General features: G+C 33.2%; 1 protein-coding gene across 2 annotated transcripts in view; it reads right to left on the bottom strand.

Annotated features, from left to right (window-relative positions):
• Positions 1 to 21,183, bottom strand: part of LOC143249203 (nascent polypeptide-associated complex subunit alpha-like) — a 32,714-nt gene that overhangs the window by 4,087 nt on the left and 7,444 nt on the right. For both annotated transcript variants that reach the window (XM_076498675.1, XM_076498676.1), the window contains exons 2-6: positions 14,793 to 14,907; positions 13,229 to 13,323; positions 12,084 to 12,308; positions 11,683 to 11,823; positions 3,365 to 3,487 (exon numbers count right to left, since the gene is read on the bottom strand). In XM_076498675.1, the coding sequence (XP_076354790.1) occupies positions 3,365 to 3,487; positions 11,683 to 11,823; positions 12,084 to 12,308; positions 13,229 to 13,323; positions 14,793 to 14,859 (651 nt within the window). In that variant the 5' untranslated portion in view covers positions 14,860 to 14,907. The remainder of the gene's footprint in view (positions 1 to 3,364; positions 3,488 to 11,682; positions 11,824 to 12,083; positions 12,309 to 13,228; positions 13,324 to 14,792; positions 14,908 to 21,183) is intronic.

Consider the following 21,183-nt stretch of genomic DNA (forward strand, 5'->3'; position numbering starts at 1 on the left):
CAATCTCCTTAACAAAGTAGAAAATACCTTGATAACAAGCATGACTGGAAGTACATAAAAATCATACTGCTTTCAATATGTGTAACACTGAACAAAATATTCAGAGACAAGTAATACTGCAATAAACTGAAGGTTTGACAAAATATAACCAAGATAAATAGCATTTTCCAACAGTATCATAATTCAGTAGAATTCGTATAGCATAATGCAAATGGAATATAAATGCATTTAACAAAGAGGAACGGCTGTTTTCTCTGTTAATACTATGATTGTGTTTAGTAGGGTGTCTATCTTTTAATAACATTGGAATGCCAAGAATTGAGGAAGTAATTTTCACTGGATGCTGGCTGTTTCTCCTCATTAAAGTATTGTGACTTGTTTAATTATCATAAAAATTCAAAACAACTTTTGAAGAAAAGCAGTTTAGGCTAGACAATGGATAACACAGCAAACACACATGCACTTTCTTCAATATTAGATTTAATTCAGAGAAAAATAAATACTTGCCAGAATGGTTCAAGCCAAAATGTAGTATAGACTTTGTAACTTAATAAATATTTGCACTTAATAAAAAACACAAATCAAAAACTATAGGATGTGATTAGGTGAGATCATGTGTGTTTATTTTAAATAATTAGTGGTTGTGAAACCATAATGTTAATTTCAGGAGTTTAAAATACACACACACACACACACACACACAATTAAAAAACAAAGTTTATCAACTTGTATTACTATTAAACAATATTTCACCATGTGGTAAACATATGGAACTCACATAGGTTTTAAATTGCCATCAAGATTAATTTATGTGGCAGGGTTAGTGTTTTAAACAATTACTTTTTATTAACTTCTCATTATTTTAATTTTTAAATGAATTTGAACAAATGTGTAGCATAACTAAGATAATCTTATACCACAAAATAATAACAATAAATAAAAGATTTATACTGAACTTGACAAGCAGCAATAATTTATAGTACTGGAAAGAAGTTTATCATATTATAAAATACATTTCAAAAACAAGTTTTCTTTTTAACTTAAACACAGAAAATTGCATAACAATTGCCTAAATTTTCTCTAGTCTGTATATTGACTGAGTGCAAGAAAACCCAGAATCATAAACAAGTGTAAACGGTGTTTATGAAATACCTGTATCCCTCACTATTTATTTTTATATTAAGTCTGTCCTCCCAATTTGATGTTGCAGTACTTATCACAAGACTGAGGTAAATTTACTTGAGAAAAAAACTAGAGAAACTGAGTATGAAATCTGATCCAAGACCGTAAAAAGTTAATTAACTCTAAACCTTATAGTTAGTACCACTAAATATAAGCTTGGTCAATATTCATTCACCTTGTATGAAAATATGTTCACACAGTTGGGGAGGATTTTTTACCTATAATCTTTGACTGATGACTAAGCTTTGAAAATTAATCAAACTACAACATTGCACGTAGTTTATGTTGTATATGCTTGTTCAACATCCATCCATACAATCTTAAGATATGATCTTCACAAGATCGGAAATATGAATAAGGGGCAACCAATATGCTCTGGACTGCTTACAGTGGAGAAATAAAAAACTTTCTCTTATATTATGGATGGTAGCATGAGAGTGGACCTTAAATTAAGGTATAAATAAATATGCATGTCAATTAACATCCAGTTACTTCATGACAACAGCATTAATACTAGTTCATTTTAGTTCCACTAGGGCAGTTTTCCACTTTCACAAACTTCATTATAAAAAAAACAGAAATTGGTAGCAAAGATAACAATAAAGATATCCCAATTTACAAAACAACATCCAATACAGTATATAATTTGAAAAATGAAGGAGTCAATCCATCAAAGTGTGAAAACGTTAAACCAACAAACTTCTCAAAGCCTATTTGTACCTTGTTTTCACTATTTTCTTGATTATTATTAACAGATAGCAAATTACCTTTTAGTGGAAAACTTCTATAAAAAAAAACATGTACTTTAATCACATTTTAACATGAAGTTTATTTAATTTTTTGTTTGCTTAAACTTTTTCCTTGTTCAACTGAATATTAGCAGAATTTTTCATGATTTAAAATGATCTAGATCTTTACTTACTTTCTGAGTTTAACATATTCTAGTGTGTAATGATAAAAGTTAATATAACAGAACACACAGAAGAATAGCTCAGCAAACAATTGTGAAAACCTGGAAGTAAATCCTATGAAGGCAAGAAATCTGCTTCAGTAACATCAAATTATAAAACATGTTAATTAAGTGCTGAAAGCTCCTGTCCTAATCCATAGTTTGTGGTAGCAACTGTTGTACCTGTAGCACCATTTCCTTCTTAAGTCTAACATAATGAGTAAATTTTGTTTAATATGACTTAATAACAATATTAACTACAATTCAACTCAATCAGTTAGAACCAACAATTACTGCATCCTTCCCAGATAGATCTTGAAGACATTGATTGGTTCTCAGCTATGAAAAGTGATAAGGCTTAAAGCCAATAATTATCAGAAAGAATAGATGCTAGTTTTAATGATATTTATTATCAAGTAGTACTGTGTGCAAATTAGATGTTTGAATATAGTTACTTGGATGCAATCAGAGGTAATGTAGCAACATCAAAACAATTTTGGACTACTTTTCATATACTTATGGGTTGGGATTTCTTTTTCATGGTTCTTTGATGATTTTTTAAAAACTTTCTGATAAATATTCTTATGTCCATGTAAAAGTTACAGCAGTATCTTTTTATTACAAGAATTGGGTAAAGAAACTGAGATTAAGATGTATGATTAGCTATAACCTGCAATGGTAAGCTAGCTGAATGACAGCTTATTTTTATTGAACATCCTTTTAAGTCTATTTATTGTATTCCAACAGTACAAAAATATTTTATTGAAAACATACTAATTATTTTTTACAAATTTATCTCAGTCAAAAAATACTGTTGGCAGAATATTACATTACCATGTCTTACACAGATAATAGGGTCATCTGATTATAGTTTACCAGTATGTCTTTGTCAGTCATGATGTACTTGTATGATTTACAGTAAGACTGATGAAAATCAAAGTTAAAAATGATTGGATATATGAAATCAGATTTCCTGATAATTAACAACAAAAAGGTTCTCCTTTATAGTTTTTGCAAAACAACTTCACAACAAAATGTTACATTTCATAACCTTAAAAACAATACAAATACTACATTTTTATGTATTTTTTCAAATAAAAATGAAACAGCATTTAATATCTAAGTGATAAAGTATTGCTACCAAGAATGAAAAGAACATGGGATATAAGAAATACCTATCTGGTCCAGAAATATGGTAATGTGTAAATGAATATTTAACAAAAATGAACTTACCATAATAGCATTTACAATGTCATTATTGTTGTTCTTGAGTGCTTTAACAGCTTTAGTTCTGGAGACATTAGCCTGAGACATAACTAATTCAATGTCCTTACTTTCAACACCAGCTTCATCCACCTACATAAAAGATCATCATGTTAGTAGGGTAAGGAAAGTACAATTACTTTACATCTCAGTACTCACATCACAAATGATATATTTAAAAACACTGCTGGGCCTAGCATGGTCTGGTGGGTTAAGACGTGCAAGTTGTAACCTTAGGGTCACAGGTTTGCATCCCCATTGCACCAAACATGCTCACCTTTTCAGTCAGAGTGACATTATAATGTGACAGTCAATCCCACTATTCATTGGTAAAAGAGTAGCTTAAAAGTTGGTGGTGATGACTAGCTGCCTTCCCTCTAGTCTTACACTGCTAAATTAGGGATGGCTAGTGCAGATAGCCCCTCGAGTAGCTTTGCATGAAAGTCAAAAACAAAACAAACAAAAACACTGCTAGTAATGGTTTATTCACAAAATAGTCAAACAGTAATGATTTTTAAATTGGTAAGCCACATACATCCTCAATCCCAATACTAATAAGGAAATAAGACATCTTCAATATAAATGTACCAACTTCATAACATAATATGCAAATAACCCCAGTGTGAATACAGGTATGGCTTGATAAACACCACAGAGTATAAAATGTCATGTCACCAATGAAAGGATCCCAAACTTGGCTGTATTTGCACATAGTCACTTATTCAACAAGAAACTGCCAAGTTTCTTGGAACACCCTTTAAGAATAAATAGGATGATGATGGAGTTCCATTTACATCAGAAAGCAATTTTTGCACAGCAAGGGCAACCAAACCCAACAAACTTTAAGCTGTGAAAAGTGGAAAATGACTCATGCCAAATGGATGTTACTGCTGCAGGACTGATGCAAATATGTCCCAATATTATAAGAAGTTAATTTCATAGCGTTGACAACAGTGGTAAAGTAGCTAGGCATAAACAACTACTTAGTCTAACCAGTATTGTATGGAATGAGAATCACAGATGATATCAAACCCTCCTATCATTTTCTGACAAGTACAGTTTTACCATAACTCTCAAACAAAGGATAAAAATGGATTGGGTGACTTAACTATCTGTAAGTTACCAAAAAAATATGGGGTATTTTTATTTAATTATGGGGTATCATTTGAGGAAGTTGACAATCATAACTGGTTGTATGCAGAGGTTATTGTTATTCGACACATCAAATTTTCAATTAAGGTTTTTAACCTGTCGATGCAAGTAACCAGCATACTAGAAACAGTATTTTAATGGAAGATGGAGTTCCTCCTAATTCAGTCTAAGTAACAAAAGGATAATTTTAAGGTCATGACATTATCACTCTCTTACTGTTAAGCCAATTGCTGGATATGAACCCCATCAAACATGTGTGGTTCTTTCATGATTATTTCCTGTGAAAGCATTGCAGACAACTAAGTTTTAAGGCATTCGCATTCAAGTTCTTTGACAGAAATAGGGTGTAATCCTATTTCAGATCTTATAAGACACATTTCCATTATTGTATGATCCACAGAATACTCTTTGAGATTTGCAAGAAATTTCTGAAATGTATACACTGAATGGATAACATTTCCCTACAAAATTTCAAGTAAAGTGATACATCTCCATTCTTGTTAAATGTAAATAGCTCTGAATTGTAAAACATCAGTAAAAATATTTCTGGCTGCAATGGTTAAAAGAAATTTTCAAGTAGAGTCTACAATGTTTACAAGGGGCTCTTAACTGCACATGCCAAAAACTATTTCTGAGTGTTGTTTCATTATTAAGAACTTGTCTGCATACACCAGTCTATTTTCAACTTATGGCTCTCTATGGTGCATAAATCTAAATACAATAGCTTTTCCCCAATACTGTTTCAAAGACTAGTGACCTTGACTAATACATCAACAGATGTTTATTTATAAACCTATACTATTCCTTAGGTAATAATCTGCTATTTCTACTATTAAACTTCTCATGTTTCATTTACAGTCTGCTTTTCTTTGTCTCCTTATACTGACATGACAACCTTGCTCCATGAAATACGAGTAGAAATAGAGTGTTTAAAATGCTGTAGAATTCTTTATCTAATGAAAACAATCAAAACTGTAAGTTGCTTTGAGATAAAAAATGTCATTATGTGATATTCAAAGAGTCTGGAATCTAAAAGCAGTCTACAATCTGCATCTTCTGTTTGTATTAACCCACAACAGACCAAATTGTGGATAGGAAGTCATCATTTATGTATTGATAACTGCATTAGCTTCTTCAGTTACAACTTTTTTACAGCTTCCACATTATCAAATGACACTGTATTATATGGAAGATCAAGATAGTAATTTACTACTATGAAATTTACTGTACAGTTACAGCAGAAAGTGTTTGTACCCCTGCATCGTGAGTAGTTTTTCCTCCTAACTTATAAAGTATCATGATTAGGATAATGAAAGTATAGAATATTATAAATATTATACTAACACACATCTATATAAATTTATATGTAAATTGAACGACAAATAAATGGTTTATAAACAAATAACCAAACATAGGAGTGGCAGAAAGTGTTCGTGTGTCTACTTTAATGGTCAGTTGTGTAGACTTTCAGGTAAATTACTTGGCACAATCTCTCATCATAGCCCTCCATGATCATTTGACAGTACTCGACTGGTATTTTCTTCCATTCTTCTTTACAGAAGGCCTCCAACTCTTGCAAGTTTTTTGAATGACGCTGATGGATCCTGAACTTCAACTCATGCCAAACGTTTTCAATTGGGTTGAGATCGGGTGACTGCGATGGCCACTTCAGAATGCTTATATGGTTCCTCTGCAACCAGGATTGCACATATTTCAATGTGTGCTTAGAGTTATTGTCATGCTGGAAGATCCAACGACGCTCAAGCCGCAAGTTCCAAGCATCATTCTTGATATAAGTGCCTAATATATCAACATAGTCTTCTTTTTTTCATGATTCCGTTGATGCAGAAAAGCTGAAGGAACCCCATAGCATGATCGAACCACCTCTGTTTTTAACTGTAGGGATGGTGTTCTTTGGAAAATTTTGTTTCCCCTTCTTACGGAAAATATAGCGAATATTGTTGTGGCCGAAAAGCTCGATTTTAGTCTCGTCAGACCAAAAAATACTCTTCCAATAGGTAAAGGGTTTATCTACATGCTTTCTTGCATACTTCAATCGTGCTTCTAAATGAACAGGCTTTAAATATGGAGTTCTATGAAGACGGCATGCTTTGAACCCAGAAGAGCGTAACATGTTCGTAACTGTAGAGGTGCTTACTTCAACCCCAGTTTTCCTTACCAGTTTCTGTATGTCATTATGTGTTAAACGAGGGTTTCTACTAACTTCTCCGAGAACCTTCCTCTTGGTTCTCTCTGGAATTTTGGTGGGGCATCCAGAACAAGGGAGGTTAGCAGTTGATCCTGTAAGCTTAAACTTGGCAATTATGCTTTGAACAGTTGGTTTTGGCACATTAAGTTGTGTAGCAATACTGGAAAGAGACACCCAAGACTTGTATTTAATTTGTTTTTTTAAATCACTGGACAGTTGTTTCCTGTTTGCCATGATGACCAAGCAGATAAAGATGGAGATGGTGCTAAATTGCCAGAAGTACATTTTTTGCTGGCTAAATTCCAATAATTATGAACCTAGTGTCTAGTTCTGGAATGGTATAATGTAGTTTATTCGCCAAACTAAACAAAATTGTTAAGGGAATATCAGAGTTTTCACACATTCTGAACTATACGAACACTTTCTGTCGTAACTGTATATAATGACTTCATACTTGCCAGCTCCTCCATACTTTTAAAGTTAGCTTTGACAGTTGTTAAATTGTAGACAATTACTGGTTTTCTACAACTAACTTTTACTGCTTGTCCTGCTAGTAATATAAACAGATTACAATAGTTTTATTTTACTGTCAATCATAAGTAAGGCCTCAATTTCACTTCCAAAACTTTCATTCTGTACCATGCTAATTCAGATATTTTACCAATCACACAAGTTCATTAAACATTCCCATATAACACTTGGCCACTTGGTTAAACAAAAAAAATTAATTTTAATTATAAATTGAAATAAACTGTTAAGTCTGCCAGAGGTTGGAATGACAATGACTTCCAATACTTTGAAAAATCCCTGTACATATTTTATGGCATTACAGATTAGGATTATGCACATGCATTTTTTTCCCTACTATTAATGCATGTAAACATCATTTATACTTTTTAATTTTATTAAATGATATATCATATAATAGTATAAAAATTAGAGCATTTAAATGTGATATTTATGATTGGGAAAATTTAAAATAGGAAATATGGACTTGAGAAAATCATCCATTTAAAGTGTTTCATATATTCTGTATTTCCCATTCACTTTGAATCATGTTACAACCAAAACATTTTACAGTAGATACAGTAGTTAGCACACAGGATCACCTACAAAAGTTTTAATATTTTTAAAATGAGACCCCAAGTAATTGATTATTCTTCTCCAGGAGAATAAAGGGTTATGTTTAAAGAGTGTGATGAAATATTTAGGCTCAGGTGTAAATGAGACATAAACCGGATTTTCAGTATGAGTTGGATGGAGAACTAGCCAATCATAATCAAGAGTTTGTGTCAAAGGTGTGTAAAGTTCTTAATAGTTATAAGAATTATTAGCTAATTTCTGTAAAGACAAAATCAAAATAAACAAAAGGAATAAAATTAAAATTAAATAACAGCAAAAGGTGATGGGAAATAGTTCAATATATAGGAAATCAAACCGATATATATATATATACCTAAACCTTAACTATTTTCCCATCAGCTTTTGCCATTATATATATACACATCTTTTCAGAGACTTGCAAAGGTCAACAACCCAGGGATTGTGATTAATACCATTTGGTGTTAAAGTATTCAACAGTGGAATCCAATAAGCTTCTTTAATTTCCCTGTTTCTGTCATATAAATTAGTTAATAATTCTTATAACTATTATAAGCTTTACACACACCTTTGATACAAAACTAAACCTAACACAAACAGCTCTAGGTTATGGTCAGTCAGTTCTCCAGGCCAACTTGTGTTGAACATCCATTTATGCAACACTGACATCACACTCATTAAACAATCCTTTATTCTCCTGAAGGAGAATAGTCAACTATTCGAAATCTCTTGAGTTTTAGGTTTTGTTTTAAAAATATCACAACTTTTTGCAGTAAATTACAGTTTCATGGTTATGTTTGTCATTGGTATATAAGTAGTATATATGATTTCATTTATGAACCAAAGCTGAAAAAAAAAAAGTGATGAATAGAGTTTGGACATTTTCAAATCTTATGTCATTCCAAATTGTTAAAACTGCTAAATTTGTTGCATCTGCAAAAATTGAAAATAAATGGAGAAATAACAGAATGTCTACATTAACAGTATTTGTACAACACAGGTTAACACTGTGGTAAAAATAAAGCTTAGCCTACATACACTTTAGTTTGTGGTGAGGTATATAGTACCCCACAACACTGTTTTGACCCTTAAAAAATTAAGTAAAGTCATATTTTTATTATTTAGGTCATTACATTAATGAAGAACAAAGTATAATGTGACTACTATTTTTAGAAGAATAACAGATTTATCCAAGATTTATATAATTTGAATCAGGGAAGAAAAATTAAAATATATATATATAAACAGAATTCACCAGGAACTGCCTATGTGATAATTACACTGGTTTAAGCATTATTAATAATCCAAGAACAATGTTTCATTCTATCTTGTAGTTATCCAGAGTTAACATGTTTGTAACAGAAAAAGTTAACAATGACAGTTAAGTTTGGGCTCTCAGGTGAAAATCTTGGAAAGCAAGAATTATTTTGCAAAATTCATACACACTGATGATTCATCTATTTACAAAATGAGTTGCCATACTGCATAGTGACAATCTTTCTACTTAAAGATTTAACCTTAATCTTTGAAGATACTAGCAAATAGTTAATAGGTGGGGTTTTGCAACTAATAAATTCTGAACTGCAACTAACAACATTATTCTTTAAAATTAAGAGTATCTGTGTCATAATTAATTATTTCATGTATTAAATGTTAATTAATATATCTATATTCTATTTATACGTATAAAGCTTCTGCGCTATTTTCTCTTTGAATATGATAATACATTCTAATTTCAACTATTTCACAAAGGTTAAAGCCAGTATTCCACTGCTGGTTGCTAGCCTGATTTAAAAAAGAAAAAAATACTATATTAGTGAAATTTTAAATGCTAACAGTTGAAGCATATTAAGCCAATTGGCCTAACACTAGTAACAGCTGTGCTAAACACAGCAAAGTTAAGAAAAATATATAAAAAAAAATCTGCAATTTACATGCTCTAATGAGCAACTACTCAAGGACAACACTTTAACCACGAGAAAAACTGCATTGCAAATAACAGACGGTATGAATATAACTGGCAAACTCAGATGCTATTTGTCTTTGCAACTCAAAATAAGTTGATGTTGCAGTGACTCTATTTTCCAATACTTAGCATGGGCAAGCCATACAAGTTCAAACAGGAATCACATGGAACTGGTAAGATAAACAATCCCATTAGTCACAGTTACAGTAGCCTACTTTATGCACAATCTCATAATATAAATAGGTGAAATGCACACATCATGGGTGTATTTCATACTTAACAATAAGAATCTGCAAGTCTTTCTTCCAAAACTGTAACAACAATTTTTTCTACTGCCTTCTAAGTTTTATCCACAAAACTACATTACTAGTCAGTAAATTTTCTTACATTAACTTCAAGCCTTGCAACACTGTATAAAAATCAAAGCAACAAAATGTCTTTTGAGAAGTGTGACCACATTTATTAAGCAAAACCAAGTCATTCTGCAAGTCATGTAGTTAGGTTCACAACTTAACACACCTTATTTAGCTGTTGATGGACTTTCTTCAGTTGGTTGTGTCATAAACACTTAAAACATTTTACTTACTTTAAATATACATATACAGAATTTAATTAAACTTCCCACATGGTTGAAAGGCTAGCTATATGTATCCAAGATCTTTTAATTCTATAAAAATTTCCTGATACTGTTATCAATTGCTAAAAATTTTTTCATTTGCATTACATCTGTGACATAATTCATTCTAACTTATGAAGCACTGGTGAATCAAAGAATGTATTAGCATTACATAGAGATGACATGGATGGCCATCTTAAAGCAATACAATAAAAAGTCATCTTGATTTACTTCTCCACAAGTCATTAGAAGCTAGATATATGAAGAGCTACCTGACATAGTTTCTTTAACTACAGTGCATGTTCCACTTTTCAGCTATGTAGAGCATCCCAAAATAAAAACATTTGTGAAATGCCAAAACCAAAATTTTTCATGTTCATTCATCATCATCTTTCTTCAGTAGGCCTAGCATTTACCTAGTTCTATTAACAACTATAACTTCAGCATTTGATTGAGCAAAACAATCTTTATGATCTGTAACTACCTCATTTATTATAATTATATGTAAAATTTATACAGCTTTAGAATACACCATAACCTAGTAATCCACGCATGCTATCATATAAAGAAAATGTATCACTGATTAAAAGTGGGTATGTATGTCTAATCACTGAACTGAAAAAAATTGCAATGAGGTGTCCTGTAATTAACTTCCAAGCAATACTGAGCCCTACATTTCAAGCAAAGGGTGGGCCCAATCCATCCCTTCTCAGGGTAAGGAGAAGGCATCATTAACAGAGAAATCTCACTACAGTAACCTTCCCAGTACCTTACGACTGGGAAAGTAAGGATTCTGCCATATTTTGGACTGGTGTGGAAAGGAGAATACAAGGTGGATGAAGAACCAGATAGTTTGTGTGTGGATCTCAGTCATTAGCCCAAATCTAGAATTTGGATCTGTTCCCACTGAGAAACAATGCAATGGCTTAATACAACTATAGATAGCAAGTGTGAGCCAGAAGTAAAAGCAGGACCACATGTTGCAATGAAACAAACTTTATCATAAAAAAATATAAATCAACTTGAAAAAAAAAGAATTAAAAACATTTACAATTCAACATATTTAAAACATATATTTTGCAATCTAACATAAAAGTGCAATGTAATTTTTACTTTTATTATAAATCACATCTTCCAGAAAATTCATAGAAAATGTTAAAATCACATTAACAATTTAAGCTTTCTATTCTATAGGAGATCACTCAACTAACTTAAGATTTCCATCTTCACAAGAAAAATCTTACCTCTTCTTCTTCTGCTTCTGATTCTTCATCAATTGGTTGTGACACATTAGCTTTCGTGGGCTCACCAGCATTCAACCCTGGTTCAGGAGCTTTGAATTTCTCTGCTGCTGCCATCTGTGCTTGCTGACTGAGATCTTCAATCTTGAATGAAAAATAAGTATTATTTAAGAAACTATTAGCTTGAGAATCCACTGTACACCAAACTTTCTACATTACCAGTGAAACTTGAAGAAAAACAAGTACTGTCAAGAAAATTTTAATAACAAAGTAAAATCATTCAATGTTTCACTGTTTTTTCAGGTTCTGGGAATAACTGTGTAAAAAAATTCATTATAGAATTCTAAAATGCTACAAATCTTGACAGAAGTCACCTAATAGAAAATGATAAAAATTCTTCTCACCTTAGCTTCACCAAAAACTATGTATGTGTCAGAAGCTGGGCTTTTATAAACACTGGGTTTGGTGATTACAAACAATATATTTCTTGATTTACGAACAGTGACTCTGCTAACACCCAAGATTTCCTTCAACCCAAGCTTGGACATTACTTTGCGCGCTTTCTTTTCACTTCGGCTCTGTTTAGATTTGCTGACCATTTCTTCTGTTATACCTGCTGCCTGTGCCATCTGAAACAAAGTACCAGTCTCTTATGTTTCCATATCAAGAAAAAACTTGAAAGACTTTATTATCTAAATGACTTATGTGATGGATTTACTGTTGAATTTTAATACTGATGTTTGCTTTAATGAAATATACATTAAAAAATGCACACAACTTATAGTGTTACATTTGTACTGTGAAATTCTCACCTGTTCACTAAATTTGTAGAAGATTCTCAACAGTATTAATAAACATTATACTATTTGTGTATGTAAATATTAGTGGTCGACAGTGTTGTTGGTATACTTGAAATTTTTAGGATTTACTTAATGATTATAAAAAGTAGTCAATGCAATACACAGGGAAACAGTATATATTGTTGCTTTGCTATAGTTGATATACAATAAACCCTGGTAGCTATAAGAGTGGTAAACACTTATTAATTTGGAAACTACAGGTATTTAACCAGGAATGTTTATAGATTTTGAATATTATTACAAACCATTTAACTTTAGTAGATTAACAGTAGATGCTAATATTTCTACAAAGACACTATATAATCTGTTCAAACCATATGGTAACTGTTCCTGACTAGATAAATGAGTTATAAAACTTTCAGGCTCTTCCAATTATGTGATAGAATCCTCACTGTAAGGGTATGTTTTTGACAGGCTATTCAAGGGGTATCTGCACTTACCATCTCTAATTTTGAAGCAATAAATAACATGGAAAGAAGTTAGTAAACACCACCCATTATTAATTCTTGAGGTACTCTTTACCACTGAATAGTGTGATTAACTGACAAGTTATATCATCCCCACAGCTGAGAGGATGAGCATACTCAGCAACTGGTTTCATGACCCGAAGGTTGTAAACTAGCCACCAGTCCACACAAAAATATGTCCCAAATGCATTTGCCAATGTTCCATAAATTACAAAAACTCACCTGTTCCTGACTAGTTGACTGGGCCCCAGAAGTTTCAGGCTCTTCCAATTCTGGAACAGAATCCTCACTCTCAGAATCTGTCCCAGATTCATGTGCTAAGATTCCAAAAATATATTTTTTTAAATTAGCATAACAACAACAAAATTTTTCATCCCTAAAAATTATACAAGTTTAAGTAATATACATTAGTACAATAAATTCCACAGATTGAAGTAGTACTGAAATTTAAGATAGCGAACTTGGTTTTTTAAGTTGAATCTAGAAACAGATGCAGACTGAATTAGAATGGACATTAATATGCTTGCCCATACTTAATGGTAAATCTTTAAAACTGCTCATGTTAATTTCATTACGTACTCAGTAGAATAATACCATTACAAAGTTGTCCATAGTTGACAGAAATCATCATTCAACACTTGCTTATTTATACAAGCACTGATATAGATTCTAAAACATTATTTAATCATTTACAATTAAAATAAAACATTCTAACATGACTAGCCTATCTTTTTTCTCCCAAGTCTTCCACAAAAGCTGTTAAATTATAATTCCTTTTATCCAACTTTTATATAAGCAATATATTTCAAATAAGCATTAAAATATTAAATAACCATGTATTATAGTTACTCAAAACACATGAATCTTAAAACTAGTGGTTCATGTTAGTGCTTCTTAGTTTCTGCATCTACAATGCCTTTTATGCTTCATCAATACAATACCCACATCATCAACACTCAGATTATGTATAATTATAATACACATTGGTAAAAACCTTGTTTGGCAGTTTGGTAAGAATGACTTTATCAGTATATTAGAAAATCACACAAAATGGTTGTGTCATCCACCCATAGTGTTACTTACTTAAGTTCACAGAGCTTACGTTGACATATTGCTTTCATGTCAGCAATCACTTGTGACAAACAAATAATTTACATTTCAAACAACTGAAAGCCAGTCATGCTTTTCTATATATATCTATATATACTCTTATTAAAGTATTCAGTTTTGGTACTTAAGATTACTTCCATTAAAATGACCAGGTAAATACATTCATGCAACCAAGTTTAATCTGTCTGTGACGTGTTCTCATTCAATACATATCATCACAAATATGGTATGGCCTATTTTGATTATATGAAAAACATTCATATTGTAAGCTGAATTAATATTACCTTTTCAAGCAGACTACATACTCACATGCAAATTAAAACAACTTGGTAATGAGTGTAGTTAATGAAATATACTTTCTTACTTACAAAGATTACAATGCATTATTTCATCAGTTGGGTGCCTTTCCCATTTGACATTTTTGGCCTTAAACTCACTAACATCTCATAAGGTTTAGCCAGCTTAGGAGCTTTAGGTTATATGTAACTAAATCCACATACTAAACTAAGAATGCAAAGTAACCTCTACAGTCGTTCAAATTATTAAACTAAAAATAAAATACAGTTTAATTACAGAACACACAGACATATTTACCACATTCCAAACAAATAAGTTAACATAAAACCAAATGATATTTATCGTGACACTTGCATAAACTTTTTCAAAGTATACTAACCACATTCATTTGTCTTCACTGTTTTTTCTTGAACAGTTTCAACTTCAGCAACACTGACTTCTGGCATGGTTTGTGTAGAGTTGGACAGTGTATATCATTAAATATCTGGGGAATTCTAATAAAACAAATTAATCAAAAAGTGTTAAACAATTAAAATGGCTAAACTAAGAAAATTTTTATATGGCTAGTGTTTGTATTATTTCTTTTCTGAATAAAATATTAAAAATATAATTTATTCAGATTATTTAATTACCTGCTACTTATACCATTAGCAAGAAAAATAGTCAAAAATATAAACCATATCCCACAAAATAAAACAATAAGGTATTGCTGTTATACTGTTTTAGAACCACATAATCCATAAAGGTTCTAAACCTTTTATATGTTTATATTCCAACATTAAAATGAGAAAATTGTGTTTATGAAACATCTATGACCTAATTTTGACCCATGGCATTCAAAAGATTAATCAAATCTAGAACTTTGTATGTAGTGTCCATTTTAGAATTTGGGCAAAATTCACCCATCCATTCTTGAAACATCCTATCCACAATAGTGAGAAGAACAGGGAATGTCAGTATACCATAATGCCCATGCTCTTATTTGCAATGGGGGATCCAAACAAATGTGAGTGAGATGAGGGAAGTGTCCCGGATCACGTAGAATTATATAAACCACACTAGCATTGGAACAAAAACCCATTCCTTATGAGGAAAAGAAAATACACCAAAGTGGGAAAGAAGAGTGGAAGAACATACAAAGGTGAATATTTACTTCAAATGAATCTAAAAATAAGTAAAAGTTAATTTTAGAACTTACTTCTGTGCACAACAATAAGAATATGACATTAATAAGTTGACAAAGTTGACCAGTGTGGAGCTAGAAAATTTACAAAAATAAGCTTCTGAAATCATAGCACCAGAAATGGAAACCCTAATAAGAGCATGTCACCCACTAATGAAGAATCACAATGTAGAAGACATCATTCTTCTCATGCAGGGAACAACTTTCACCTAATCAGGGTGATGAAGAAAAAGATATCAAAAGATATTTCTGTGTGGTGCTAAGGCACTGTAGAGGCTAGCAGAAGGTGAGACTGATCAACTAGTCATTATCCTTAACCTTTTTGGCACTGGATAAAAATTTGTAATGTTTGACATGGCGCTGAATATATATTTTTGATACTTCAACTAATGACGGTATCAGTACTAAAAGCATGATATCTCGGCAATAACTCAACAAAAGTCCCTGAAATGTTCAGTGCTTGTACCCAATAATATATATGTTAAATTCAAAACATAAGAGGAATAAAGGAAGACACCCTGATACACAACAAAAAAGTGCCATGTAAAGCACAATAATTTATTATAAATTGTATACAATTTGTGCAGCAGCCCGTCGATAGTCTTTGTGGTTATCATATATCTCATGGCATGGTGAAAAGCACATGGGGAAATTGCACTGTTTGCAGAAATAATTAGTCCGCTTTCTCTTCCATCCAGCTGTGTATCTATCGCAGCAAACAGTACAATCAGGTTTGTATTTTTTGTCCTCATATTGTCCAATACTATGTCTTTCCACCAAGTGGTGACCTTTTTAAGTACTTGGTCTTCTTTTACGTTTGGCTTTGCTGACATATCCCTCCAGCGAACTTTGAATAATCTGCTCTCTGAATAGTCTTGGAGTGACAACTCTTTGTCACTATCTTCATCATTTAAAATAATATTGATTACTTCTTTAGTGGTATAAGCTTTTCCTTTCGGCATTGTAACAACGTCGCAAGTATCAACAGAATATGCAACGAAGGCATCCTCTAAAACAATGAACAGTTTGATCTACACAGGCTAGAAAACAAAGAAATCACATGACCATTGGTTTAAATACCTTCTGGGAATCCCAAGTAAACAATGAATACATGTGGTTCTAGCCTCAAGTGGATCTACAGGCCTGTGTGATTATGATAATTAGCCACAAGGGTATGTTGTTTACATCTTGTCGATGAAGATCGCCTACCATGCTGAGCTTTCAAGTCGACTGTGGTCGCCAACCTCACTGAAAGGGTTAAAATGGTCAGCTGAGTATAAGCATGTAATATGGCTAGGGCAGTAGGTTAAAAATACTTGTGAGGCACTAAAATAATTAGGTACAATAGGTATTAGTCCTGCATCCCAAGGAAAAAAAAAAGAACCGTCAGGTTGGCCTAACTATAATAATGGCTTGGTTTGTTATATGGTAGGATGGCCATATTACATTTCAAGGTAACATTCTAGTCTTATTTCCAATCAAAAGATGTGTTCACTCAGTCTTATGCAAGAGAAATTATACCAACCTGACAAGAGAACTTTCCAATTTAACCTTCACAGAGGCTTGGAACTAATGAAGCAAAAATGCCAGAGAGGAGATACTAACCAAACACAAATCACCATACCAATACAAGGTCCCATACTAACAAAGTGTGAAATAAGCTACCAAGAACAGATATAGCACATACAAGAGATGTGAAGGTGAGTTTCACACTTGAGGCTGACTTCCTTTATTTCTATAACATGGCATGTAGTCTATAAATAGAAACACTGCTCGAGCAGTCTCGCAGAGAACTCCATTTCAACAGTTGGCATTCAGCAGTAATAAATTGGCTTAATATTTTGTTATCCCTCACGTGACAACAGTTTTGGGGTAAAGAATTATTCCCTGAGAGACAACACCAACCACTTGATGGATTCTCTTGTTGTTATAATGCATTTTTATATCTTGAACAAGCTGTTTTGAGGCCTGTTTAACAAAAAGAAATATAAAAATAAACAATTCACCTTTGGAGATTCAATGTGAATAATGGAAAATGACTGGATGGAGACTGAAACCACAATGTGGTACAATTAATGTAACAAAGTATCAGGGACTACATCTACTACCTGAAAGATTTTATACAGAAGACCTCAATGGCTAGAGGCAAGAGAAGTAATGAGATGAAAAACTTGATGAGAGAAGACCAGAAAAAATGTAATAACTCATAGAAGAATAAACTAGTTATAGCAGAAAGAGAGAATTTACTAGAGTTGGTTGGTTGGTTGATTTGGTGTTTTATGGCACAAAGTAGCTAGGCTATCTGCCCAAAACATCCAGTAAAAAGTTAAAATTAAAGTAAAATTAATAAAATTCACAAAAGAAATTAAGGTAAAACAAGATAAAGATTAAAAAAAATATAAATAACATGAAAGCCAATTTTTACATCTAGTCTACAACATTAAGAAAAAAACTACAGTGATACAAGCTGTAAAGGACTTTCTGTAGCATAACTGTAATTGTCATAACTCACCAAGAAGACAAACAGTTAAGTACAAAAACTACCATTCGTCACCTGAAGTTGGCCTTTCCAGTCCTGGTTCCGAGTTACTTCACATTATGGCCATTATCAAAAAGGAATAAAAGTTTTAAAAGACTTATAGCAAACTTTTAATAATAACTCGCCAGGATGACTAACGGATAGTTCAAACATCAGCATTAGTCACTTGAAGTCAGCCTTTCCAGTTCTAGTTTTGAGTTATTTGATGTTACAGTCCTTTTCTAATTTCAAATCAAACTAGATGGACTGTGATTCTTAAAAGGAAATCACATTAAAAAAGGTTTAATGTATAAATCAAAAAATTGAAATGGCATTAAAAAGATTGATGACCTTCAAAAAACTTAAAACATTTCCAAGGCAGAGAGTGTCACCATCACCAATAACATTGTCTAACATTATGGACAAACCTTGGGACATAACATGTTTAATATGGTGCTACTGTTAAGAATCATAATGACAGCAAGAAAGTAAAATGTTGCTTAGTGTAACTTGAGTGTTACACAGACTACACATTGGTGCATCAGTTCCAGATAAAAAAAAGAAAATGATGAGTTGAAAAACTGACCAATGCATAGTCAAGTAAGAACAACTTCCTCTTTCTGATCCTTATTTCTGCAAGATGACCAGAATCCAATAGAGGGTTTTATTTTGTAAAGCTTGTTTTTATGTTGCTCACTTCAAGTCAAGTCAACTTCCAGGTGGCACAGAGCCGAGCCTTGAATACAGGACCATAGTCCATGTGTGGAACAGGCACAGTGGTGATAGTGCCAGAGCAGATAGATTTAGCTGGGGTGTTGGCAAGCTTATTCCCACAAATACCAACATGGCCTGGTATCCAGAAAAACTGGATAGAAGTAGATGTTAAAAGAAAATTGGCTAGTCGGTTTTGAATATCGATGAAAACAGGGTGCGAGCTAACGTGAGGCGATTCCAGGTCCAGTAGAGAACTAAGCGAGTTAGTATAAATAGTAAAGGGACAATTATAGTCATTGAGACAGTTAGTTCAAAAGAAAAGAGGTGAACACTCTGCCCGAGTCTTGATGGCCAAGAAGGTGGAGACAACAAGCAGAGGTGCTAGATACCTGGCAAAAACTTTAAGTTAGAGTATCGGCGATGCTCTGGATATTAGCTATTTCTTGGCCATCAGAAAGTAAGATCGAGAGGGGGACAGAATTGTAGTGCCCACTGACCTTTGAAACTGGTGGTAGAAGATATGCCAGTTATGAACTTAATCCAAGATTCCTTCTGGTTTTGATGTCTTACACACCTAGCATGGGCCCACTGGAAAGCGATGCAATTTGAAAGTGTGGGATATCTATGGAAAGTATCCCAGGCCCGTTTTTGAGCATTCCATGCCATGTGGTAGGCAGGATTCCACCACAGATGAGGATATAGTGGAAAACATGTTGAAATTTTAGGAATATATTAAGCAGCTGTTTGTATAATACAGTCAGTTACTGTTGCCACACAATCGTCTATTGATGGTTTACAGACGATGTCAGGATCAAGTTTGGCGAGAGCAGTGAAAAAGGGCTAAGTTCACGGGATCCAGCTTCCACTGGGGCACATGGGTCGGTTGGCATCGACCACAACCAATCTCTCTCAAAATTATAGGAAAATAATCACTACTTCGGAGATTATTGTCAACCCTCCATGAAAAATGGGAGAATAATAAAGGGAAGCAAACAGAGAGATCAATAGCAGTAAAAGACTGACTAGGTGCATGGAAATAAGTGGAAGAACCAGTACTGAAATGAAAAAGCTTGTGATCAGAGAGCATATGCTCTACAGAGCAACCTCTCCTATCAATAACAGCACTTCCCCAGAGGGGATGATGTCCATTAAAGTTCCCCAGGATTATAAAAGGAGACAGCAACTGTTCAATGAGAGCATCAAGGTCTGATTGATCATATGTCTCTCCAGGCAACAGGAAGAGAGAACAAACAGTGATGGTATGACCCAAGGAAACACGCATGGCTACGGCCTTCAAGGGTGTGTTGAATGGCAAAGACAGGGTGGGCACATGCTGATCAACCAACAGTGCCAACCCTCCATGCACTCGTCCATCACACAGCCTGTCATTTCTGCACAAAGGTGACTGTATTGGCAGGTTTCAGAAATGTTTCCTGTAAGAAAAGACATACAGGATGGTAGGAAGCAATCAGTATTTTGATGTCATCCAAATTAGAATGTAAACCTCGACAATTCCATTGTATCAGGGTGGCCATTTTTATTTGTGTGTAGGTGAATTGGGTGGAGAAGCCTTCTGTTTATGACCATGTCTTTTTTCCTTACTGTCCTTATTTGAGGGAGGTCTATCAACCTACATGTATCCTGTCCTGGGTCGATTGTAGGAAGGGGATTCCAGTGACTGAGGACATGAATGAATGATTGTTTTGTATCTTGGGGTGGGAAAACAAGATGTATCCAAAGAAATGCCTGTACCTGGAACCAAAGGATGGGGATCTTGGAGTTTGTTGGAATGTATGGGAGGAACAGAGATGGGTGTAGAAGTTTATTCATCAACTTTTTTAACCATGAAAATCAAAAGGCTTTTCATTTGTTTTGAGAATGATTCTCTTGAGTGGAGAAAACCTTGAGAATCTCTGATTTAGGGATGTTCTTCAAATCCCTCTCAACAATAACTCCACATGATGAATTCAAAGTAGAATGAGGTGTAACCTCAACAGGTATATTCCCAATCACCTTTGATTGCAAGAAGAGTTCACTGTGTTGAGATGTGGATGTTTCCACCAATATGTCACCAGATCGAAGCTTCTTTACTGAGTTTGGAGAGCCAGCAAGTTCCTCTCGTTCCTTCTGAATGAAAAATTGAGATATTTGTCCTAAAGGTTTGTCTGAAAGAGAATGTAGGATAAGAAAATGAGGTACAACAGGTGTTACAGTTGTCGAAGATTGCTGCTCAGAATTTTCAAGACATGGTCGTTTACCTATGGACTATTTTTCACTATTGTATTTAAGTTTTTACTTGGAGGGTCTGTAATTAAAAAAAAAGGAATATTTTGGTGCCCACTGACCCCACACTCA

This window comes from Tachypleus tridentatus, chromosome 4, assembly GCF_004210375.1.
Source record: "Tachypleus tridentatus isolate NWPU-2018 chromosome 4, ASM421037v1, whole genome shotgun sequence".
NCBI classification, from domain to species: Eukaryota; Metazoa; Arthropoda; class Merostomata; order Xiphosura; family Limulidae; genus Tachypleus; species Tachypleus tridentatus.